The following is a 26,007-nucleotide window of genomic DNA, read 5'->3' on the forward strand; positions in this document are numbered from 1 at the left end:
TCTTGTGGCTTTATTCCGTTGTGTTGTGGCTTTATTTCGTTGTGTTGTGGCTCGATTTCGTTGTGTTGTGGCTTTATTCCGTTGTGTTGTGGCTTTATTTCGTTGTGTTGTGGCTCGATTTCGTTGTGTTGTGGCTTTATTCCGTTGCATTGTAGCTTTATTTCGTTGTGTTGTGAACTTATGTTTGCTTTTTTAATTTCGTTGTGTTGTGCGCTACTGGGCCACCGTAACATACACTCTAAAAAACAAAGGTTCCAAAAGGGGCGTTTTGCAGCAATTCAATAGAATTACCAATTTAGGTTCCCAAAGAACCTTCCAGTCAACAGTTCTTAAAAGAACCATTTTCTGTCTTAGTATGAAGAACATCTAAAGAACCCTTTTCCACTATAAAGAAACTTTTGTCCAATGGAACGGTTCCAATGTTAAAGGTTCTTCATGGACACTTTAATACCAATAAAGAACGCTTATTTTTAAGAATGTATATAGTTCTTAAAAGAACCATTTTCTTTCTTAGTGTAAAAAACAACCTTTTTCCACTATAAAGAAACTTTTGTGGAATGGAAAGTTTCAGTGGATGTTAAAGGTTCTTCATGGAACCATCAAAGCCAATAAAGAACATTTATTTTTAAGAGTGTATGGTGTGAAAGCTTTGCAAATAAGGTATTTGCTATTATTAAATCTGAAGAATTTCACAATGCTTTCAGTATGTGATAATTGTGTCTAAAGAGGACCTATTATGCTTTTTTTACATTTTCAACTTTCTTTAGCATGTTGCTGTTTAAGCACGTGAAAGGATCTGCAAAGTTACTAAGCACAACGTCACTCCAAAGGGAGTTATTCTGTATATCGGTAAGCAACTCCCTGAAAATCCTCAATTGTAGCCTCGAGTTTTCTTCTGGGAACGCCAGTTGCAAAATCCCTCATTTAAATAATTCCCGCCCAAGGCATATGCAAATAAAGGGGCGAGGCCTTGTTGAGTTGCATTAGTAGTGTGTTGAACCTCGCAGTTATGGTCAGGGCCGTGAAATTTCCCAAACACGCTCAAAGCGGTTGACCAATCACAACACACTGGTCCAACCGACCAATCAGAGCACATTGCGCTTTTCAGAAGGAGGGGCTTCGTAGAGACAAAGCATTACTGACAGATTGGGAGGAGAGGTGCTGCAACAATGTTAATATATCTAAAAAATAATGTTTTTTGCGTGAAAACCTGTTCTAGTAGAACTAGAAAGAAGACTTTGTAAAAGGCCATAATTTGAGCTCTTTAAGGAAAATTGACATGTTTAACTAGCATGTTACAGCTAGATGTGTTTTATGGCAGATTCAAGTGCACTGACAGAAATGATTCAAACACAAATGATTCAAACCTACAATATGAAACCATATTAGATATTATGACTAAAACTTTTCCTGTACTCAGTTCCCTCTACACTCACTACCTCACTAAGTTCATTGCTTCTTATTACGAATCATTCCTCATGAATAAATGTCAATGTATGTGAATCTCAAGCAAATTTCTGCAAGTCTTACAAAGCTCAAAGCTCCTAAAATATATTTAAATGAGTGGGAATAAAGGATCATATGAGAAGAAAAAGAGATCATCAGAAAGGCCCAGGTTGTGGAGAAACCCCAGCGGAGTCAGCACCTGAAACTGCTGAGACGAGCCGTTTCTTCAGCGGGGTTCCTCTGAACCAGAGCCAAAACCCTCCACCACGGCTGATCCTATTTACAGTGTTAAGCCAGCGTATCAGATACCTGTCATCCATGCGGACCTGATTCATCAAGGTGTTTAGTTTACCATCGGCAAGGATTATCAGTACAGCTCTTCAAAGCTGGCGGTCAAAAAGAGAGCATTCACATCAGGTGTAGCGCTGGGAAAGCGTGTTTGCCGGTGAGATGCATTCAGGTTGATCTTGAAATGAATGCAACTTGATGGTAAATGACTCAACAAATGTTCTTTTGGCATTTCGTAGATGAACCGCTTGAAAAATACTTGAATAAGATACCCATTTACAATCCACTTCAGGTGTTGCTTGAAGCGTCCTTGGAGTTTCAGGCAGTTTGACACTCTCGGTAAAAAGTTCTAGCTTTAGTGGCATGGCTAAAGAAAGTAAAAAAAAGTATCGTCAAGTTTCACAAGTGTGTCTTAAGATGTGTTTTTTCTTCTTCACATGCACTACATGGGCACTCTAATCTAGCACTTGGCTTTAAACTAGTCAGGAACTCCTCGGTAATTCAAAGGCATGCATAGTGCAGGACCGTTTCTGTTCTTCAAAGTTTCTTTTTTATTTATTTTTTGTGAGTGCTGTTGTCTTCTCTTGAATTCTTCTTCTCTTTTTGCTTGTTCGACAAACCATTTGTTAAGCATCAGATGAGTACAAGCAAGATGAAGTGTCATTTGTTGTTGTGATGTTGCAATTGAAAAGTGGCCGCACTTGTGTAAAAGAAATCGGTGACTCAATTTGCAGTGCTCAGGTTGTGGTTCCATTAGTCGGATCGAATGTAGCGGCTGTCTCAGAACGTGGCGAAGCATCTTTGCTCGTCTTTGCATCCAACTCATTCACTTTGGCCATCTCCTCAGGCGTGGTTGCGCCAATCAAGTCGCCGTCTATCTGAGCCCCAGATTTGGGGCTGGACAACAGGGCTGGCGCTCAGAATGGAATCAGGGGTGCGAGTGGCACTGTGGTCGCCCTCAGAAATGGCTGGAGGGACGCCAGCAAGAGTGTCGGACTCAATAAGGAGCTTGTGAGAGGTGAGATTGTCGGGTACGTCTGTGTCACTGTCCAGAGGAAGCGCAGACGTGGTGAACTCCACGCCTGAGTCGTTCATCTCCAAGAAGTTTTTGTCAGATTGGAGGGCCTGGTACTGACCTGGTTTTGATACCTCAAGACCCTAAAAGTAAAGTTAAATTAGAACCACAGAACTATGAGATGAATGTCTGAACTATTCAAATAATAATACAAAAATAAGCTAACCTAAAATGAAAATTCTGTCATTATTTTTTTTAATTTAATTAAATTTTTTGGTCTGAACTATGAACAGTCATGTACAAGCTGCATAACAATTCTTTAAATATTTTGAATACTGTGTTCCATGGAAACATAACCGCATGCATTCCCTCTCTCAACACAGTTTTATTTATTTATTTATTTATTTTTATTGCACAAAACATAATATAACTTGACAGTAATGAATATAAAGGAAAGAGCCTATGACACACAAAAAAGAAAAAAGGGAGGGGACAACAAAACATAGATACACAGATACAGTAATGTGCAATAGGTACAGTGAAAATTTATGCAATAGAGTAATATAATGTAATAGTAATTAATGTTATTATTTATGGTTTCTTGGTTAATTTTTTCTGGTAATGTTATGGAAATATATATATATTTATTATCTGGGCAATTTAGGAGTTAAAGCCAATTATTATATATATATATATATATATATATATATATATATATTATATTATTATAGTTATATATGTTTTATATAGTTTTTAATGTTTTAATTTTAGTTAATTTTTTAGTAATTTTGTTAAGTGCTTTTGTCATTTTTATTAGTTTTTGTTCTTCTTAAATATTACTATTTAGGTTTAATTTGTTTTTAGGTTTAATTTGTTTTGAGTTTTAGTTTTTATTTATTTCCAGTTTGTAATTTTAGTAATCTGTAGTAATTTTCAACTTAAATTTAATTCAGTTACTTTTCAAGGCAGCATTTCTAATTTTCATTGAGTTTAAGTTCTTCTAATATTTATATTTTATTTTAGCTTTATTTCAATTACCAAATTTTTCAATAGTTTAAGATGAATTAGATTAATTTTGTTAACAATAATAACAATGATTTGGAACGACATGAGGGTGAGAAAATGATGACCGAATTTTCATTTTAGGTGAACTATCCCTTTAAGATCATGTTGGCGGCACACCAACTTCTACAGTAAAACAAAATCACCTACTTTGATCTCAACTTCTGTGCTCTCAGTGTTGTTCTCCCATGTGGACTGCACAGTGGACTCCTCTGTGAATCTAGTATAAACTTCATGAACCACCTGAAAAACACAAATACACAAGTCAAGAATAAGCATATGTGCTGCTGGAGGTCCCACAATAGTATAAAAATCACAGCAAGGGCTTTTTCACACTAGAGATTGTGGTTCGAACCTGAGTCCATGTAAGGCAAGTTTGGTTTGTTGGGCGTGAAAGCTGTTTTTGAAATTGAATACATGGTTGTTCACGAGTCTACTTTAAAGGTGCCGTAGAACGTGTTTTCAAAAGTTGTAATATAAGTCTAAGGTGTCCCCTGAATGTGTCTGTGAAGTTTCAGCTCAAAATACCCCATAGATTTTTTTTAATTCATTTTTTTAACTGCCTATTTTGGGGCATCATTAAATATGCGCCGATTCAGGCTGCGGCCCCTTTAAATTCTCGTGGTCCCCGCCCCCGAGCTCGCGACTGCCTTAAACAGCATAAACAAAGTTCACACAGCTAATATAAGCCTCAAAATGGATCTTTACAAAGTGTTCGCCATGCAACATGTCTAATCGTGTAAGTATGGTATTTATTTGGATGTTTACATTTGATTCTAAATGAGTTTGAGGCTATGCTCCGTGGCTAACGGCTAATGCTACACACTGTTGGAGAGATTTGAAATTGTGTTTATGAATTATACAGACTGCAAGTGTTTAAAAAATGAAAATAACGACAGTCTTGTCTCCGTGAATACAGTAAGAAACGATGGTAACTTTAACCACATTTAACAGTACATTAGCAACATGCTAACGAAACATTTAGAAAGACAATTTACAAATATCACTAAAAATATCATGGATCATGTCAGTTATTATTGCTCCATCTGCCATTTTTCGCTGTTGTTCTTGCTTGCTTACCTAGTCTGATGATTCTGCTGTGCACAGATCCAGACGTTAATACTGGTTTGTGTAATACCTCGATCATGGGCTAGCATATGCAAATATTGGGGGCATACATATTAATGATCCCGACTGTTACGTAACAGTCGGTGTTATGTTGAGATTCGCCTGTTCGTCATTTAAACAAATGAGATTTACATAAGAAGGAGGAAACAATGGTGTTTGAGACTCACTGTATGTCATTTCCATGTACTGAACTCTTGTTATTCAACTATACCAAGGTAAATTCAATTTTCAATTCTAGGGCACCTTTAAAAACAAATGGGAGAATGATGGACGTTTTATGTGAGTATGGAGGATATTTTTTCAGAAGTGAACTGTTTTTGTTCAAAATTGGCCCAATTTACCTGCATCTTATAATGCATCAATATTTCCTGTTTGCCTGCAGAAATTGCCTCTGGCAAGTATCTTGCATTGTTTACTTCTCTTGCCATGACAGATGCAAGTGACATTAAAATCTGCCAGTGAAAATCAAGGAGACTAAAATATGAATACAACAATGAATATTGAATTTTGCTTTCCATTTTGGCTCCTTCTCCTGAGCTGTTATCTAGCTACAGTGGCAGACATCTGCTGCTGGTAATCATATTGCGCTGGTGATGCAAACGTATCACAGTTTGGAGCCAAATAATGCAATGTTGAAATGTCGTGTGAAGGCAAGGACAGGGGGTGGAAATGAATTCAGGTTCAGACCAACCTAATCAAACCAAGAGTGAAAACAGCCAGAGAAATCAGCAGATCCTGAATAAATATTCTGCACACACATTAGGGTTGTTGGAGATAGAATATACTGTATACTGTAACATTGTGAAAACTAGATGATGCAAAGGGCAAATATATCTGATTTCTATTTCAAACACACTGATGAAATCGGCATGTTACTTGTTTAAAACACAACAACTCTCCTGTATTTGGCCCTTCACAGTGTCACAAAATATATACAGTATGAGCATATTGTAAAAACCCTGAGGCACAATTACCCATAAGGCTTTGAGGGTAAACACAATGATGTCACAGACGAACACATGGACAACATGAATTTCACTGGGCTGGCAAATGATTAATTGCTAGAGTCTAATGGCTATTTCAGAATAGCATACTAGCATACTATTACTACTATTTCTGCAGTATGCAGTATTTAGTATATTGTGTGCAGAATGGCTGCCATGGTAAAGGAAGATAGCAGTGTGAACTCTGATCTCAGGTGAATGTTATGAATTAAACTTTAGTAACTACAGTTTCAATAGCAACAGGCTAACGAAAAGAATAGCCCTATAGTCGCCTTAATGAAGAGTTTGTGACTAATGATTAATTAAATGAACGCCAAATATATTTTACAGACGTATGAAAATTACACAGGCAACACAGAATACACACTGACAGAATGCATTACCTTGACAGGAATAGTTATGCAAAGGGCAGAACAAGTCAGTGGCTAATGATCTGGTTACACAACATACATCTTCAGTGTATAAAATATTAATACAGTAAACCGAACACCACAAAGGAATTGAGTTGCATTTAGAAGTCAAGACCATTATCAGAATGACTGAACACTTGAAACGGTTGAGGTTTGGCGAACAGCGCACAATTTAACCAGACTGAAATGTATTTACTTTCTTTTAAATAAAAAACATCCAACCAGCGGTATTACCGATATTGTGGGTTTAAAGGGATAGTTCACCCAAAAATGAAAATTTGATGTTTATCTGCTTACCCCCAGCGCATCCAAGATGTAGGTGACTTTGTTTCTTCAGTAGAACACAAATGATGATTTTTAACTCCAACCGCTGCCGTCTGTCAGTCAAATAATGCTAGTGGATGGGAACTTCTACTATAAGAGTAAATAAAACTTGCATAAACAAGTCCAAATTAAACCCTGCGGGTCGTGACGACACATTGATGTCCTAAGACACGAAACGATCGGTTTGTGCGATAAACCGAACAGTATTTATATCATTTTTTACCTCTAATACACCACTATGTCCAATTGCATTCATCACTCGATTCGTTTGGTCTGATCGCGCTCTGACAGCGGCAGTGATGTCTCGCGCATATACTTCAATGAGAGCGAGACATCACTGCCGCTGTCAGAGCGCGATCAGACCAAACGAATAGTGGACATAGTGGTGTATTAGAGGTAAAAAATGATATAAATACTGTTCGGTTTCTCGCACAAACCGATCGTTTCGTGTCTTAGGACATCAATGTGTCGTCACGAGCCGCAGGGTTTAATTTGGACTTGTCTAAGCAAGTTTTATTTACTCTTATAGTAGAAGTTCCCTTCCACTAGCATTATTTGACTGACAGACGGCAGCGGTTGGAGTTAAAAATCATCATTTGTGTTCTACTAAAGAAACAAAGTCACCTACATCTTGGATGCGCTGGGGGTAAGCAGATAAACATCAAATTTTCATTTTTGGGTGAACTATCCCTTTAAAGGGATAGTTCACCCAAAAATCTTCTTTCAGACGAACACAATCAGAAATATATATTTTTTAAAAATCCTGACTCTACCAAGCTTCACAATGGTAGTGAACTGGGCCTGTTTTAAAGCCTCTAAAAAATGCATCCATCCATCATAAAAATAATCCAAACGACTCCAGGGGGTTAATAAAGGCCTTCTGAAGTGAAGCGATGGGCTCTTGTAAGAAAAATATCCATATTTAAAACTTTATAAAGTAAAATAACTAGCTTCCGCCAGACAACCGTACGCATACTGCGCAAGGCGACTTGTGCCAAATTGCCCTGTCCCAACTGGCGCCCTTCATGCGCACTTTCAGTCTTGTGGACTTACAATGGCCGCTGAGTGCGCATGTCTATTAAAGGTCCCGTTCTTCGTGATCCCATGTTTCAAACTTTAGTTAGTGTGTAATGTTGTTGTTAGAGTATAAATAAAATCTGTAAAATTTTAAAGCTCAAAGTTCAATGCCAAGCGAGATATTTTATTTAACAGAAGTCGCCTACATCGAACGGCCAGTTTGGACTACATCCCTCTACTTCCTTCTTTAATGACGTCACTAAAACAGTTTTTTGAATAACCTCCGCCCACAGGAATACACAAGAGTTGCGTTTGTAGAGTGTGTTTGTCGCCATGTCGTCGAAACGCTGTTATTTTCATCCCGCAGTCCAATCACCGGGTCTGATTCCGGCTCAAATTGATAGGGTAAGATTAAAGACATGTTTACAATAACACTGAGCGCGTTCATCTCCACGTTATGGTAAGAGGCGTGACCTTTCCGGGCAAGGAGCGCTAAACTGCTGTCGAATCACAACACAGGAACCGCTGGCACAATCAGAACTCGTTACGTATTTCTGAAGGAGGGACTTCATAGAACAAGGAAGTCATCAGCCCGTTTTTATGACAGTGGAAACAGCGGTATACAGATAAGTAAATTATGTGAAAAATACTGTGTTTTTTTTACACGCGAAACATGAACACATGTTATATTGCACACTATAAACAATCAAAGCTTCAAAAAAACCACGAAAAACGGGACCTTTAAATCAATGAGACTGTAGGTGTCCCATTTGACATTTTAGCTTTAAGAAGGGTACACGTGAGTGGCCGCTATGCACCACTTATGCTGAGCCTGCAAGTCTGTGAGCTACGCAGAGGACTTCGACCCGGCAGTCAAAGCGGCATTACGTCACGAAAGTGCGGACTCAGAGGAAGACCGTGAGGGTTTAGGGTGGCATTTGGGACAGGGCCAATGAGTAAACCCCTGAAGCGATGTATGACGCAGGATGTAGGAGTAGCGCAAGTTTAGACACCTCTCAGGGTTCAAACAAATATGGCTGTGCAACAAACTCTCTTATATTGAAATCCTCCAACATTTCTCTTTAAAATTTCTTGTTTTAGAGTTCTAATTCGTGACCGGTGTTTTGTTTTGCTCTATCCTCTGAGCTTCCACATTCATCAATGCATCATGTGTCAGGTCAGGAGTCACTCTTACGCCGCAAATCGATGCGTACGGCCATCTGCCGGAAGCTGGTTATTATAGTTAATAAAGTTTTAAATATGGATATTTTTCTCACAAAAACCCATCGCTTCACTTCAGATGGCCTTTATTAACCCCCTGGAGCCATATGGATTTTATTTATGATGGATGGATGTGCTTTTCTTGGGCTTCAAAACAGGCCCCCATTTACTACCATTATAAAGCTTGGAAGAGCAAGGATATTTTTAAATATATTTCCGATTGTGTTCGTCTGAAAGAAGATAGTCATGTACACCTAGGATGGCTTGAGGTTGAGTAAATCATAGGATAATTAAATTTTTGGGTGAACTATCCCTTTAAACTCGGTTGTAAAAATTACGTCATTGTGTCAAGTCTAGTGTGAAGTATGCAAATTTTCATTTCCTACATTTTTTTGCATTTTTTTTTTTAAACAAAATTTGACTAAAATTCAAAAGAAACATTTTTATTTCTGATATAAAGTCGAGGTCATGTGAAAACAATGTAGCATACTGTGGTCATTATTCAGTTTCACATAAATATGCAGTTTAAGTGTAAAAAAAAAAAGTTACTGTGTAATTATGCACTATGCTAATATTCTATTCCAAACATATAGCCTTATAACTATTCTGTATCTAATTTGCAGAGCTAAAAACATGAAATGTGAAAGAAAAATGGTTAATAATTACAAAATCTGCAACAATGTCCGAAGTAATTCAATATGAACAGGACATAATTAAAACAGAAACACAATTTAAGTGACTCTATTAATCACTGCCAGCCATATGTACACATTCACACAGCAGCATATAAACAGAAGTCAGCACACATAGACACACATACACATAGATTCATATTTACCTCTCCACATATATTGCATATATGTGCATGTGTGTTTAAGCACGGCAGAAGCTTTAACACACAGGTGTATGTACCTTTATACCTATTTATATTGAGAGTTCAAATTAGGATCAGTGCAATACACCTGAAGTTACTCATCTCAGGAGATCTGAGAGGAAAACGAAGGGCATAATGGACAGATACACAGTCACTAGGAGTGACAGAAGGCTTTTGGGACTCCTATTGCGCTACCACAACACCAATACAGATTCATCAACTTAGCAATATAAGAAAATACGACACCAGAACGCAAAGCTCTCTCACCCAGCAGGGACTCCGTCAGATGATCCTTTAGGGGGAGAAATGAAGTGTTAAGCTAACCACCACAAAACCTCTTTCAAATAAATGTGTTTGGGTGAAATACACACATTCAATCTCACTTTACACTCCACAGACAAACAGACAGATTATATTTGTATTGACTGATGGGTGAAAATAGATAATACTGGCAAGATTGGATTGCTTTGTTGTTGAAAAAGGGATGAATTTGCGAGGTTTTGAAACAAAAAGGATTGTTTTCTTAAGGCTACAACAACATGCCACAGCAGGTTTTGTCTCATAAGGTAAAACAGGGTAAAAGAAGATTACAAATTACCTAGGAATAGTTCAAATAATTAAAAATAACCAAATAAAAATAAGAAATAATTAAAAGGGGTTAATCAGTATGTACAAAGACAAGAAGAGACATACATAAACACACAGACACATATTATTGTTCAAATAGTGTTGAATAATCACATTTGCTAAAGTTGATTTAATATTGTATAATCACAACCTACAGTAAAGTACAAAAAGTTTGGGCTCGGTAAGACTTTTTAATGTTTTTGAAAGAAGTGTCTTATGCTCAGAGGCTGTGTTTATTTGATCAAAAATATTGTAAAAACAGTAATATTGTGAAATATTATTACCATTTAAAATAACTGTTTTCTATTTTAATACATTTTTAAAAAATATTTTATTTCTGAGATGGCAAAGCTGAGTCAAACAATGTCTTTACTGTCACTTTTGATATATTTAATGCATCCTTCCTGAATAAAAGTAATAATTTATTTTTTAAAAAAAACTTACTGATCTCACTTTTGAATGGTTGAGTATTTTGCAACTTCTAATATACTGTCCAAATGTAAAGGAGCAGCATCTAACATATTTGTTTTTATTGAATTGTGTTCAGTAAAAAAGTAAACATTAAAGGTACGGTAGGCAATGTTTTTCATAAACACTTTTTGTCATTCTGGTTGAAACTCTCTTCACATCCTGATAGCAATCAATAATAGAAGTGGTCTAAATATTTAAAAATGAACATATATCTTCTTGGATGTCACAGTCATCAGCTGAAGTGCCTTGGTTGTCCACCAGTGGGCACTCAATTATAGACTATTGTTACTCTGTCATGGACTACACTACCCATAATCCTCTACCCTGTTTCATCATCACTCGTTGTCTTTAGTTGTTGCTTATTAGCCTTGTTTGTTCTGTCTAGCCCGATTCATTGTGAGGTTTTGCTTTGTTACTGTTAAGCCCGGAACACACCAAGCCGACGGCGACAAACTAGTGGCGACGAAAGCACACTGTGGGGTTGGCTCATGTCGGCAGCGTCTGGATCCAAAGTTGCCCTGATACACCAAACCGATGCTCGACACCTGACGACCAAGTAGCACGGTGCGCCTGCGTAAGATGAAATGCCTTTCCATACCACCAGGTGGCAGTAGCTGAACAGCCAATCAGAACGATCAGATGGCCCGACTGACAGACGAGCTCTGACACCGAAAAAAAAAGCCGACGAGGACCAATTTCAGCCGACGGTGCAGAACACACTGAGAAAAAAACGTAGTCGGTTGACAAACAAAAACTGATGCTGCGTTTGGATCCTCACTCAAGTCTCAGAGCAGTTCATAACAGTGGAAGTCTCAGGACCCAAAAATGTTTGTCCAATCATTGCAATCAGTCGGTACAATGTCCTACCTGTCCGTCAACCTTTGTATTTCCATACCTCTCTGCATCCTGCTTGCGCAGACATTGCACATCATCAGCGCATTCCATTAAGCTATGCTGAGTTGTAGACAGACAGTCACAGAGTGCCACAAACAAACAGCCACTTTTACAGTTCCTCCTAAACCAAAACAATGAGCTTATGCTGTAATTACGAGATGACAACCCGTGACGGTGGTACAAGTAGAAGCTCTATAAGTTGTTTACGTTTATTATTATTGTAATGTTATCTGCTTTGAGACATGAGGTAATTTAACGGCGTCTTTTGTGTCGCTTTGCAGACTCTGCTCTGGCTGTACGTGTTCATGTGTTTTGAAGGAGGCATGGCTTTGGAGATGCTCTGTTATAATGCTTTCAAAGCTAGCTTGCTATTGCTAGCATCTCCATAATTCAACCTGGTCTCATGGGAGAGACGTAACCGTGGGCACGTTTTTGCGAGACACAAAATTACGTACCGGCACATACGTCTGGCTGCAGTTTCCGACAGAAATGAACGCTAGAGGCCGGTAAAACGTCAATGAGCACTTCGGTTTCGACGACGGCCGGGGTCGGATTACGGATTCGTAAAGCCTCGTTTTGACGTCTCCTCGTGCAATATCATGTCACGACTTCAAAACGCTTCTTACCGGAGCGCCCGATTTGTAAACGAACGTACTTTGGCCTTTCCGGCTCTACGTGTTTCACTTTTTTTGGCTGCAACCAAGCTTGCTCGGTAGCTCGGCCGATACAGAGTTGGACTTACGAAGAGGAGTCGACTCCCCCTGCCTGGGTGCGAATCCCGTGAAAGGCGACTGACTGCTTCTTACGTCACGTTTTCTTTTGTTAACGCCATCGGGTAGGTTTAGGCGTAGCGTCGGTGGGACGTTATTTTAAAATGAAACGGAGCGTAATGTCAAATTGAGAACCACGGCGATTCGTCTAAAAAGCAACGTCATAAAAACGTACCACATTCACCCTATTATCTGCTCCGGCAAAAAAAAAAAAAACAAAAAAAAAAAAACAAAAGGAACACGCTTTTAGCGCTGCTCAGTGGACATTTCGCAGCGAAACTGCAGCGATATGTACTCACTGGTATGTATTTCGCGACTCGCCAAAACGTGCCCACGGGTACGTTTTCGTCATAAGACCAGGTTGCCATAATTGCCTACCCTACCTTTAATTCAGTTTTATAATATGTCTGGGGTGTCGGAAGTTGATTGGTTTTACCTGTCTGAACGCCTCTCCATCACCCTTGCCAGCCTGCTGAGCGATTAGGGAGATCTTACGTGCTCTCTCTGCCCGGCGGTGGACCTTGATCAGACAGGACAGCAGACACACCAACAGCAGGAACGCCAGCAGAGACAGCAAGGAGATGATCGCAACATAGAGTTGTGGCAGCTTATAGGCTGTTATGGGAGAGGAGAGGATCATGGGTACGGGAAATGGACCTCAATTTGTTAGTTACTAAAATCTGATCCAAACACAATCAACAGTATGTTCTCAAATTCTCACGTTCCACATGAAGGTAGACGTCAGCTATGCGGAAGCCTGAGAAGTCCATCACTCGAAAGACACCCATGTCACTGACTTTGATCTTCTTCAAATAGAATATGGATCCTTCCACAGACGCTCGACCCTCAAAAACAGTCTCAACAGGCAACGTCAGCTCTCCCTGATCCATGATGAGTCGTTCTTTGTGGTCAGAGTCTGGGATGTAGACCATTTTGACTTTGGTGTGGTCCACGTGAAGCTTGATCTTCAAGGTTTCACCATAATTCAAGTGCTCAAAGATCTGATGATCTGTGCAATGGAAAAAAAAGCAAGGATAACTGAGACTCAAAATTCTGATTATTATTATTACAGTTATTGAATCTTGAATTCAATATTAATGCACCAAATTTCCATGTACCTGCAAACAGCTGACAGTAAGAATAATGAATTACACTTAGAATATAATATATAACCTTTGTTGAATATTGTTGTCCTTTATCATCTCATATAAGAACAACCATTACCTTTGTTTAAAAAATTAATAATAATAATTGTAATGCAAAGTGGTAAAATGGTTTATTCCTTCAATAACCAGCTGTTGTTTTACTTTCATTTGTAAGACTCAAAAAATATTTAAATTTAGAGCATGTCAATACCAGTAAATCCATCTTTGTGCTAGTATGGCATTTCTGCATATTCAGCTTTGTTTTTAGAGTTGATTTTAGATTTACCCTGCCAAAATGTCAAATAAAAACTGTGGTCAGAGGGTCAGTTCCTGTCTAAGTGGACGGTTCTTGGCCAGAATAAGCTGCACTGTGGACCCAAATGAATACTGATAGTCTTTTGTGCTAACACTTACGTCCTATTTTTTGATCCTTTATTCTCTGTCTTTCCTTCACTTCCTCTTACACTTCCCTCTTTGTACTTTTACACCATTTTAAGACTTTGTCACATTAGTCATGTAAGGCTGTCTCTTTTATGAAGCACTGAAATGGTCTTCTTTTATAATGCACTATAACACACCTTTCACATTAAGGCAGGCCCTCAATCTGACTTTTTCATCACTGTCCTTGATGGTGTAACTGCCCTCGTCGGCTCCTGTAACCAGAAAGAGGTTGACCCTCTTCTCGCCCACGGTGAGGCGGTTCTCGTACTCTTCCATGGGGATGCCGGTCTGGTTAAGGAGAATCACAGGTGGTTCCTCTGTGGTCTGGTTAACTGGAGTCAGAGCTCCAGGCCTGAACTCAAGGGTGTATGGACCGATCGCAGGGTTAATCGGGATATGATACGTGTCTCCATATTTCACCACAGTCTCTAATGCACAGTCTAGAAGAAAAACACAACTGAAATACATTAACACACCTATGAGGACTTTCATATTTAGAAATATGAATAATTTTATGTAATATTTTTATTTGTGATTCAGTGGCTAAATTACTAAAACATTAATGGTCTCATCTTGCCTGCAAATAATATACTGCATATATAATTTTCAGCATCATTACTCTAGTCTTCAGTGTCACATGATCCTTCAGAAATCATTCTAATATGCTGATTTGCTGCTTTTTGTGGAAATCATGGTGTGGTACCATACAAAGGTTTGGGGTCAGAATTCATCAAATTGATCAAAGGTGACAGCAAAGATACGGTACAAAAATATTAAGCAGTAATTAATATTATGTGTGTGTGTGTGTGTGTGTGTGTGTGTGTGTGTAGAGGTAAACACTTTATTTTACAGTGTGGTTGTTACACATGTTACATGTAGTTACTGTAGTAATAACTACAAATTATGTATAATTACATGTGACCCAAATAACCCTAAACCTAACCCTATAGTAAGTACATGTAGTTAATAATTATTATACAATACTTAAATGTACAGGTGCTGGTCATATAATTAGAATATCATTAAAAAGTTTATTTCACTAATTCCATTCAAAAAGTGAAACTTGTATATTATATTCATTCATTACACACAGACTGATATATTTCAAATTTATTTCTTTTAATTTTGATGATTATGACTGACAACTAAGGAAAATCCCAAATTCAGTATCTCAGAAAATTAGAATATTACTTAAGACCAACACAAAGAAAGGATTTTTAGAAATCTTGGCCAACTGAAAAGTATGAACATGAAAAGTATGAGCATGTACAGCACTAGTTGGGGCTCCTTTTGCCTGAATTACTGCAGCAATGCGGCGTGGCATGGAGTCGATCAGTCTGTGGCACTGCTCAGGTGTTATGAGAGCCCAGGTTGCTCTGATAGTGGCCTTCAGCTCTTCTGCATTGTTGGGTCTGGTATATCACATCTTCCTCTTCACAATACCCCATAGATTTTCTATGGGGTTAAGGTCAGGCGAGTTTGCTGGCCAATTAAGAACAGGATACCATAGTCCTTAAACCAGGTACTGGTAGCTTTGGCACTGTGTGCAGGTGCCAAGTCCTATTGGAAAATGAAATCTGCATCTCCATAAAGTTGGTCAGCAGCAGGAAGCATGAAGTGCTCTAAAACTTCCTGGTATACGGCTGCGTTGACCTTGGACCAACACTAGCAGATGACATGGCACCCCAAACCATGACTGACTGTGGAAACTTTACACTGGACCTCAAGCAACGTGGATTGTGTGCCTCTCCTTTCTTTCTCCAGACTCTGGGACCCTGATTTGCAAAGGAAATGCAAAATTCACTTTCATCAGAGAAAATAACTTTCTCCGCAGCAGTCGAGTCCTTTTTGTCTTTAGCCCAGGCGAGACGCTTCTGACGCTGTCTGTTGTTCAAGAGTGGCTTGACACAAGGAATGCGACAGCTGAAACCCATGTCTTGCATACGTCTGTGCGTAGTGGTTCTTGAAGCACTGACTCCAGCTGCAGTCCACTCTTTGTGAATCTCCCCCACATTTTTGAATGGGTTTTGTTTCACAATCCTCCCCAGGGTGCGGTTTTCCCTATTGCTTGTACACTTTTTTCTACCACATCTTTTTCTTCCCTTCACCTCTCTATTAATGTGCTTGGACACAGAGCTCTGTGAACAGCCAGCCTCTTTTGCAATGACCTTTTGTGTCTTGCCCTCCTTGTGCAAGGTGTCAATGGTCGTCTTTTGGACAACTGTCAAGTCAGCAGTCTTCCCCATGATTGTGTAGCCTACAGAACTAGACTGAGAGACCATTTAAAGGCCTTTGCAGGTGTTTTGAGTTAATTAGCTGATTAGAGTGTGGCACCAGGTGTCTTCAATATTGAACCTTTTCACAATATTCTAATTTTCTGAGATACTGAATTTAGGATTTTCCTTAGTTGACAGTTATAATCATCAAAATTAAAAGAAATAAACATTTGAAATATATCAGTCTGTGTGTAATGAATGAATATAATATACAAGTTTCACTTTTTGAATGGAATTAGTGAAATAAATCAACTTTTTGATGATATTCTAATTATATGACCAGCACCTGTATAATTGCACTGTAACACGAACACCTTAAAATAAAGTGTAACCTATATATAAAAAACAGTCACTTCTGCTTAATATTTTGTAATAAATTAATGTATTAACATGTATTAACTTAATGTAACATATAGTGACCATAGCTTTTAATAATTTTAAAAAGAGTGAATTCTATCCTGTCATCTATCAAATAACCAACAGATCAAGTATTTCTATAGTGGTATAGTAACTTTTACCTCTAACAACGAGAATGATTCGTCTGACATCAGCTGGGGCTGCAGAATTCTTCACCACATATGTGCCCTCATCCTCCTCGCCCACATCCTCCAGAATCAGATGGCTGATGTGAACGTTCAGCTTGGCTCTTGTATCCAGAATTGTCCTGTTCCGCAGAAGAACCCGCTCTAACACCGGCTCCACCCTCGGCTTGAACAACACCTCTGATGTGTCTAAAGCCGGCACGGGAATATGAACATCCTCTCCAAAGAAAGCAGTGCGGTGTTCATCTTTAGCTGCACAGTGACAAGAAACAGAGAAAATCAGACAATATAATTCCCTTATCAACTACAGAAAATTAAGAAACACATTAAAAAACTAAATTTATATATAGAAAATAGAGCATCTGTCTTTAGTAAGTCACTTTGTAATTATTAAAATCTCAGAATCATTACCTTTAATGGTTGATGACCAAGCTGAAAAAAAAGAAAGAAATAAAAAAGGTAAATGCATGTGTAGATAAATACAATTATATAGAGGCAAACAAAGCATTTCCATTCCAAATATCTAGGTGTTTTCTTCTCTTATAAAGACTCCAATAAGGAGAAATACACTAACTTAAAGGGTTAGTTCACCCAAAATTGAAAATTCTGTTATTAATTATTCACCTTCGTGTTGTTCCAAACACGTACGACCTTCGTTCATCTTCACAACACAAATTAAGATATTTTTGATGAAATCCATGAGCTTTCTGGCTTAGATAGACTGGAACGTTATAACCACTTTCAAGACCCAGAAAGGTATTACAGACATTGTTAAAATAGTCAATGTGACTGCAGTGGTTCAACTGTGTTTACTACGTAAACTGCGTAAGAGAATGACAGGGAAGAGAAGAAATTTTTGAATAACGTCCTTATTTTTGTTTCATTTTTGCGCACAAAAAGTATTCTCGTCGCTTCATAACATTAAGGTTGAACCGCTGTAGTCACGTGGACTAGTTTAAGGATGTCTTTACTACCTTTTTGGGCCTTGAAAGTGGTAATAACGTAGCAGTCTATCGGAGGTCAGACAGCTCCCAGATTTCATCAAAAATATCTTAATTTGTGTTCCAAAGATAAACGAAGGTCTTACAGGTTTGAAACGACACGAGGGTGAGTAATTAATGACAGAAATTTCATTTTTGGGTGAACTAACCCTTTAAGTAAAATAACAGAAATCTCTGATTGACTGTTGTATTGGAATTATTCACCTCTTGGATTCATCGTGGTTAACAAAATGCTGTCAGTGAAAAAAGTACCATTTTTTTTCACTCTTTGATTTAGTTTTAATTAATGCAGGTGTGTAATAATTGCTCATATCTAACTGCAAATATCAGAGTTAAAAGAAAACTATAACAGTACATCCTATTAAATGATCTAAACTGTCCAAAATGCCAATGGCAATATGATAGCTCAGGTGATCAAATTTCTATTAGATCAAATTTAGCTTATCTATATAACTGCTGCAAAATAGCAACAAATTTCCCCTTATATGCTCTCACCAACTGAATCCCTTTGGACTTAAATCAGCAGTTATGAAGGAGAATAACAAGGAGACAACTGTCTCTCTCTCTTTTGTATATATATATATATATATATATATATATATATATATATATATATATATATCTCTCTTACATATTATCAAAATCTTAAATCCCTGACTGAAAAACTACTGTAAAGCAATTCACTCTTAACTCAAAAGACAAACACAAAAGAAAATGCAAACATGTCATGCTTTTAAAAACCAATGGCCTGAATATACAGGCTCTAAATATATATGCCTTTTTGCTGACAATAAAAATTCACCTACAGTTAATAGTGAATGAGTCCTATCTGGGAAAAGCGTTTCCCTTCACTGCAGCACGAACAATATAAAAGGACTATTAGGAATGCTGCCATGTCAAACTGCCAACTGTGCACTTTCAGTCCAACATCGTATGATAAATTATGCTGCAAATATTACCCTTGCGAAATAAAGCAATTTAGAAAACAATGCAAATGAAAAGCTAAGTCTTGTAATTGTTGTACCAACATTTATTTTTATACTTCCTTCAGAAATGAATCAATCAGTTACCTGAGCACAGGAGGGTGCTAATGACTGCCACGCTCGTGATGCTCATTTCGGCTGGATATCTGTGTAAATAAATGCAACTGTGAACAGTGAAACAACATAAACAAGCAAAAGTTCTATGTGAAGAAATAATAATGTATGATACCTAATATGGCAAATATACCATTTTCTCTCTCTCTCGAGCTATGCATTTAAAATGAAAGCAAAATTTTCAGGTTAAATTCAAAAAAGGATTTCATAAATTCATTATGCTAGATATAAGACGACAGTGAAGAGACTTAAAAGAGATTCTTGTCATAGTCAAATAGCACTAGTTATCTAACTGACTCCTGAATCATTAATGCAAACCGAATCCAGCCTTGTACATCAAAAGAGACCACTATTGCTTTTAGGTCAAACTGTACAGCAGCGTGACAGTTTGATCAGTGTCTCTTTAAGACACTGTAGATCTGATTAAGGGAGGTGATTGGTTGGCTGTCTCTCAAACAGTAGCTTTGTAATGGACACCGACCATAATGCCATGACATCCAGTTTCTGGCAGGACTACTTGCCCAGATTGAAGACAGCTAGTGGCACTTCTTTTTCCAAAACACCAGAAATTCAGAGCTCAAATTTGTCTCTCTATCTCTCCCCTATGAGGTTTAAAGTGTTATATCACCTAAAAATGAAAATTCTGTCATTAATTACTCAACCTCATGTCGTTCCAAACCTGTAAGACCTTCGTTCCTCTTTGGAACACAAATATTTTTCATAAAATCCGATGGCTCAGTGAGGCCTGCATTGCCAACAAGACAATTAACATGTTCAAAGCTACTAAAGACATATTTAAAACAGTGTATGGTACTACAGTGGTTCAACATTAATGTTATGAAGCGACGAGAATACTTTTTGTGCTCAAATACAAAATAACGACTTAATATCTAGGGGCGATTTCAAAACACTGCTTCATGAAGCTTCGAAGCTTTACTAATCTTATGTTTCGAATCAGTGATTCGGAGCGCATATCAAACTGCCAAAGTCACATGATTTCAGTAAACAAGGCTTCATTACATCATAAGTGTTTTGAATTTCAATGGTTCACCACTGCGGGGCGTGACTTTGGCAGTTTGATACGTGCTCCGAACCACTGAATCGAAACAAAAGATTCGTAAAGCTTCGAAGCCTAATGAAGCAGTGTTTTCAAAATCGACCATCACTAGATATTGTTGAATAAAGTCGTTATTTTGTTTTTTTGGCGCACAAAAAGTCACATGAATTGTTTTAAATACGTCTTTAGTAGCTTTCTTGGCATTGAACGTGTGAATTGTCTTGCTGGCAATGCAGGCCTCACTGAGCCATCAGATTTTATGAAAAAAAATATCTTAATTTGTGTTCTGAAGATGAACGAAGGTCTTTCTGGCCTAGATAGACTGGAATGTTATAACCACTTTCAAGACCCAGAAAAGTAGTACAGACATTATTAAAATAGTCAATGTGACTGCAGTGGTTCAACTGTGTTTACTACGTTACTACGTTACTACGTAAACAGCGTAGGAGAATGACAGGGAAGAGAAGAAATTGTTGAATAAAGTCCTTATTTTTGTTTCATTTTTGCGCACAAAAAGTATTCTCGTCGCTTCATAACATTAAGGTTAAAACCGCTGTAGTCACGTGGACTAGTTTAAGGATGTCTTTACAACCTTTTTGGGCCTTGAAAGTGGTAATAACGTTGCAGTCTATCGGAGGTCAGACAGCTCCCAGATTTCATCAAAAATATCTTCATTTGTGTTCCAAAGATAAACGAAGGTCTTACAGGTTTGAAACGACATGAGGGTGAGTAATTAATGACAGAATTTTCATTTTTAGGTGAACTAACCCTTTAAGGTTTACCTTTTATAGACATCATTCTTTACCAATAGGTTGAGCCTAGAGGTATTTTGAGTAATAGTTAAAAAAATAATAATTTCAGTCACTATAAGGATTTTTTATAATTTTTTAAAGATTGGTGGCAAAATGGTTCAAGATTGGGAGAGCGAGACCATCTTCTTTGTTCTAGTCCTTTGCCAAAGTACTTTTTGGCCTCGTATTGAATCAGAACTGAGCGCCTCAGCATGAGCTGCATCTGCTCCACTTCCACTTGATTAACAATCGATTTCATAACACCGCAAAATTAGAATAAATCTGTTTGGTTTTTAAGTGCACTTCACCCGAAAGCATACTCATTCTTAATGTCTTTAATTGGCTTTAATTCACATTTGCTCGAAAAAAAAAAAACACTGAATGAAATGGAGTGAGGAGCCTCTAATGATTGACAGGTCGTGTTTCAGGCAGCGCGTGCCTTTTAAACCGCTGACTCAGTCAGATGATTCAGAATAGTGACTGTACCAATTAAACGACCTTAATTAAATTATCTTTCATAAAGGATTCCTTCTGTATAAATACGAAAGTCGCTGTCGCGTTGAGAATTACAAGGTTAACAGCTTATATCCGTGTTTTTCCTCCGTGAGGGAAGCTTTTTTTTTTTTTCGTTCTGTAGCCTATTTTAACCACACGAGCCGCTGATGCGACAAGGGCGTGTCGCAATCTTCTGTTGGACCTGTCCCATCAAAGGGAGTCTGAGGACCTCATTTAACCCGAAATATATTGGGATTCATCATATCTGCACACATTACCATTCATTCGTGTTTTCGTTCTCTTATCCACACATCAACAGCTTGAACAAAGCAGGATCAGAAATGAAAACACGAACGATAAAACGTGACGACCACTGTCGTCTTATTCAGCGAGATAATGAACAGACATTCAAATGCCGTAATGTCTGTCGGTTCTGTTATGTAAACGAACTGGTTCGTCTCGAAACATTGATGTTAAAGCTCAGCGTGGCGATAATGAAGTCACGAGTGTCCAGCAGCATGTCTCGCGCAGACAGGATTCGATGTCCCATTCAGGAGAAGCCGCATCAATCGACAATGAACTATGAATCAATATTTTCTCGTGTTACGAATACGGCCACTTCACTACATTGACAGGCTACGCTACAACCAAGGTGCTAAATAATGTAAGAATTTGTTTTAAAAACAAACGAGGAAGATAAGCAGTATAAATGAACAGTTTCATGCCATAAAGCTGCGCATAAATACAACATTCTAACAATAATTGTGCCAAAAAGGTTTTGTGTCTCCACAGTTCTGCATTTAGCCTTTTATAACGAGGCTATTAAAATTTTAAAAGATGTCCCAACGCGAACTGTTTTTTGCTTGATATTATCAATAGAAACGCCCTAAATCATCTGTTATCATATATCTGCATCTAAGAATAAAGTTATGAATACAGTAAACCACAAAACTGCATAATTTTACCCTGTTATTTATTTGTGCCTGAAAGCATCCTGTAATAAACATTCTTAAATATGATAAAGAAGTGCTGTAATAAGCCTACCTTTGTGTATGAAATCCAAATCAGCAAAAGGATTGGCACGCTATATGAAAAGAAAAATGGTTTAAAAGGATGGTTTTGTTCGTCCTCCTATTTTTCAAGCCTTCTTCATCGCCCCCAATCTGCCACAGAAAGACACTACAAATCGGCGGTATCTGGAAGACTTCGGCTGATTTCGTTTTAAGACAATTTAAGATCGGCTTTGCTCGGATGCTGTCGTTAATTTCCGGAAAATCGCTCTCACCAATGCTTTAAGAGCAATCACGTTTACACAAAGCTTAAGCAGTAAATCTATGTAGCTCTTGGCAACATTAACTTAAATAACTACTGTTAAAATGTTAAGTCTCATTTATCTCAATTCTAATAGCTTAGCATTACTATAATTACTAATAGAGTATTTGCAAAAGAAAAAAGTCTTCCTATAGGCAGTGGAAATGATGCCTAAATGGTGCCTTATAATCACTGGCTTATACAGATATAATTTGAAGGATGCATAATATTATGTGTGCTATGCGTGTAAAACAAAGAAAGAGGAAATATGAGCTTTTCATTTCCTTTCTCATTTCAAATCCCTGTATATAATCACATCACTCCAAAACAATCCAGTCTTTGTGCTCCTGCTCTACTCACAGCTAAGAGCTAAAGTAGCCTCTGTAATATATGTGAGCTGTCAGCATCTTACATTAAAGAACTACTCAATGATTTCCTCTTCTCTAGATCTCGAGAGGAATTAGAAGAGAAAAGCAGGTCTAAGATATAGGCCTATCTGTTCTGTGCATTTCCATATGAATAAGTGCTAATGCACAGCAATAATAATCGATCATTTTATCTGTTTCTAGACAGATAGATAGATGGCTCTCATGTCAGCACAACATGTATGCGTCGTGGTGCCCTCATGAATGCACTTTGGAGATTAATATCATGTAAATTTCACTTCATTAAATTAAGATTAAAGGATTAGTTCAGAATTTTAAATTTCCTGATAATTTACTCACCCCCATGTCATCCAAGATGTTCATGTCTTTCTTTTCAGTCGATAAGAAATTAAGGTTTTTGAGGAAAATGTTTCAGGATTTTTCTCCATATAGTGGACTTCACTGGGGTTCAACGTGTTGAAGGTCAAAATTGCAGTTTAAATGAAGCCCTACACGATCCCAGATGAGGAATAAGGTGAAACGATAATTCATTATCTTAAAAAAAATTAATAAAATGTATATACTTTTTAACCACAAATGCTCATCTTGCACTAGCTCTGCGATCCAATACGCATGACCTAATTACATTAGAAAGGCCACGCGTGACATAGGTAAAAGTACAGATCCTGTGTCTACAAAGCAAACGTGCAAAGACTAAGTCAAACGCCCTTTGCAAAAAAAAAAAAAAGGTAAAATGATGTTGGGTGATTTTGAAGTTGGAGGAGAAAATGAGATGGAGTTTTTCGCCCTACTGCAGTACTTCCACCTATGTCACTCGTGACCTTTCCAACGTGATTACGTAATTGGTGGCACATCGCAGAGCAGTGCAAGATGAGCATTTGTGGTTAATGAGTATTTAAATTTTTTATTTTTTTTTAGAAAATGACTAATTGTTTCGCTAGACAAGACAATTATTCCTCGTCTGGGATCGTGTAGAGGCCTTTGAAGCTTCACTGAAACTGCAATTTGGACCTTCAAACTGTTGTACCCCAGTGAAGTCCACTATATGGAGAAAAATCCTGGATCGCTTTCCTCAAAAACCTTAATTTCTTTTTGACTGAAGAAAGGAAGACATGAACATCTTGGAGGATATGGGGGTGAGTAAATTATCAGGAAATTTTAATTCTGAAGTGAACTAATCCTTAAAATCACTGGAGTCACATGGATTACTTTAATGATGTCTTTACTAACTTTATGGGGCTTGAAAGTGGTAGTTGCGTATGCTGTCAATGGAGGAACAGATCAAAATCTTCATTTGTGTTCAGAAGATGAACGAAAGGGAGAATGACATGAGGGTGAGCAATTAATGAGAGAATTTTAATTTTAGGGTGGACTAACACTTTAAAGGTGCTCTAAGTGATCCTGGGTGGATGTAACTTCCTGTTGACGTTCGAAGTGTTGTCAAACAAAACAGAGGCTTGCTAGACCCTCCCTCCTCCTCCTCCTCCCCCTCCCCTCCGTGCTTCCTGAAACAGTCATGAACGCGCATTTAAAATCATTCTTGTTGGTTATTGGCTGGAGCGTGTTTATTATGTTTTGTGGTCCAGGCTGCACCAGTTTGTTTTTATTGCCATTTTCGGAGCTTGTGGCGACTACAGAGACCGCGTTTTTTTACAGTGTGTTCAGGGGACAGGCAGCTAGCGCATAGTGAGGAGATGTTTGCTGTATGTGACAAAAAAAGTTTTGGCCTAAAAATGCGTGACATCATTTAGAGCACCTTTAATAGAGTGCTGCAGGGATGATTTATTTTTGTAGGCCAAAACATCAAAACAAGTTAGCATTTTAGCACTTCCAGTTCCATCGCACCTGAAATTATAATATATTTTTTATTAGTAATACAGTATATTTTTGTAGTATGGATTGGGAGCAATCTGAGCAGTATCAAGAAACTGGGAGTCTGAGAAAGCTCAAAGTTTGGTTAATCTGAGCTGTCAGAAGCTTAGTGATGGTGATGTTGAAGTCATGCGATCGTGGGCTACTGAAGTTCATTTATAGCCTTTGTTTAGATTTTTTACTTCTGAAGAGTGTATTTAGGCTTTAAAACTATAAAAGTTTGCCCTCCAAACAAGAATTTACAGCAGATTTTATCCACCCTGTCTGCTAAAATGGGCCAGCAATTACGTCACGTTTTATTAATCAGGGATGCAAACTACTCACCTTCAGCAAAATTCACTGGTTTAAGCCACCAAAATCAATGAAAAAGGATGGATGTTTGATGAACAGGATAGTCAGTGGGAAGGTTCAGAGTGTCTGGTTCGACTGATTTCTCTGCTGGTTGATCACATAACTACACACCATTCTGCAGGCAAAAGGCATACATCAGCTTGATGTTTGAATTATCAGATCACAAAACATTTTGGATCCTGTTTACATCTATATTATTGACAGATACAAGTGAAATGGACCTTAGTACCAGATGTAAATAAGGCCTAACTGTGTCTAATGGAGGAAAATGCTATAGTATAGTGTAGTGTAGTGTCGACAGTAGCCTACTAGTATAGTATAGTATAGTATAGTATAGTATAGTATAGTATAGTATAGTAAAAGGTGCATTCAAAAGATCTGTAACAGAAGCTACATATGTAGTCATACAATTCACAGAGCTACCAGATTAATACCTACCTGTGATGATGAAAAACATTTAAATTAGGCCAACATTATGACAGCAACACTGAAACTGAAGGACGATGTACGTGTTTTAAAGCTGAACTTTATGCGCGAGGATCTTCAAAAGCTGGGAGCACAAAGGATAAACAATGGGAAAGGAGCAGTCGGTGTAGTTTGATGATAGGCCTATGCAAAACCGTTCTGTGTATATGCCACTTAGCTATTTTAATAATTCAACGCTCATATTCCTAGGCCACGGCTTCTGAGC

At 37.9% G+C, this 26,007-nt stretch overlaps 1 protein-coding gene across 4 annotated transcripts; it reads right to left on the minus strand.

Annotated features, from left to right (window-relative positions):
- Window positions 1-294: 294 nt before the first annotated feature.
- Window positions 295-25,904, minus strand: LOC125275676. 4 transcript variants are annotated; one of them, XM_048202852.1, is made up of 10 exons: window positions 25,755-25,904; window positions 25,290-25,431; window positions 19,027-19,085; window positions 17,367-17,387; window positions 16,932-17,207; window positions 14,275-14,577; window positions 13,273-13,560; window positions 12,988-13,166; window positions 3,962-4,054; window positions 339-2,892 (listed from the first exon to the last, which is right to left on the minus strand). In XM_048202852.1, exons 3-10 carry the CDS (start codon window positions 19,070-19,072, stop codon window positions 2,578-2,580), a joined length of 1,521 nt encoding a protein of 506 aa, XP_048058809.1. In that variant the 5' UTR covers window positions 19,073-19,085; window positions 25,290-25,431; window positions 25,755-25,904; the 3' UTR covers window positions 339-2,577. The 4 variants fall into 4 exon arrangements, 3 of the variants coding, with proteins under 3 accessions (XP_048058808.1, XP_048058809.1, XP_048058810.1); XR_007186487.1 differs by lacking the exons at window positions 25,290-25,431; window positions 25,755-25,904 and adding exons at window positions 10,057-10,081; window positions 22,441-22,671 and having other exon boundaries at window positions 2,858-2,892; XM_048202851.1 differs by lacking the exons at window positions 25,290-25,431; window positions 25,755-25,904 and adding an exon at window positions 22,441-22,665 and having other exon boundaries at window positions 295-2,892.
- Window positions 25,905-26,007: the final 103 nt, after the last annotated feature.

The sequence above is a fragment of the Megalobrama amblycephala genome, linkage group LG9 (genome assembly GCF_018812025.1).
Source record: "Megalobrama amblycephala isolate DHTTF-2021 linkage group LG9, ASM1881202v1, whole genome shotgun sequence".
NCBI classification, from domain to species: Eukaryota; Metazoa; Chordata; class Actinopteri; order Cypriniformes; family Xenocyprididae; genus Megalobrama; species Megalobrama amblycephala.

What these genes read in the sequence shown, in the direction of transcription:
- LOC125275676 (XM_048202851.1), bottom strand. Translation starts at nt 19,072, where the DNA reads ATGAGCATCACGAGCGTGGCAGTCATTAGCACCCTCCTGTGCTCAG. An exon ending in TAGCACCCTCCTGTGCTCAG is followed by an intron (nt 17,388 to 19,026) that starts GTAACTGATTGA and finishes CTTTTTTTTCAG; the next exon opens with CTTGGTCATCAACCATTAAA. An exon ending in CGTCTACCTTCATGTGGAAC is followed by an intron (nt 13,167 to 13,272) that starts GTGAGAATTTGA and finishes CTCCCATAACAG; the next exon opens with CCTATAAGCTGCCACAACTC.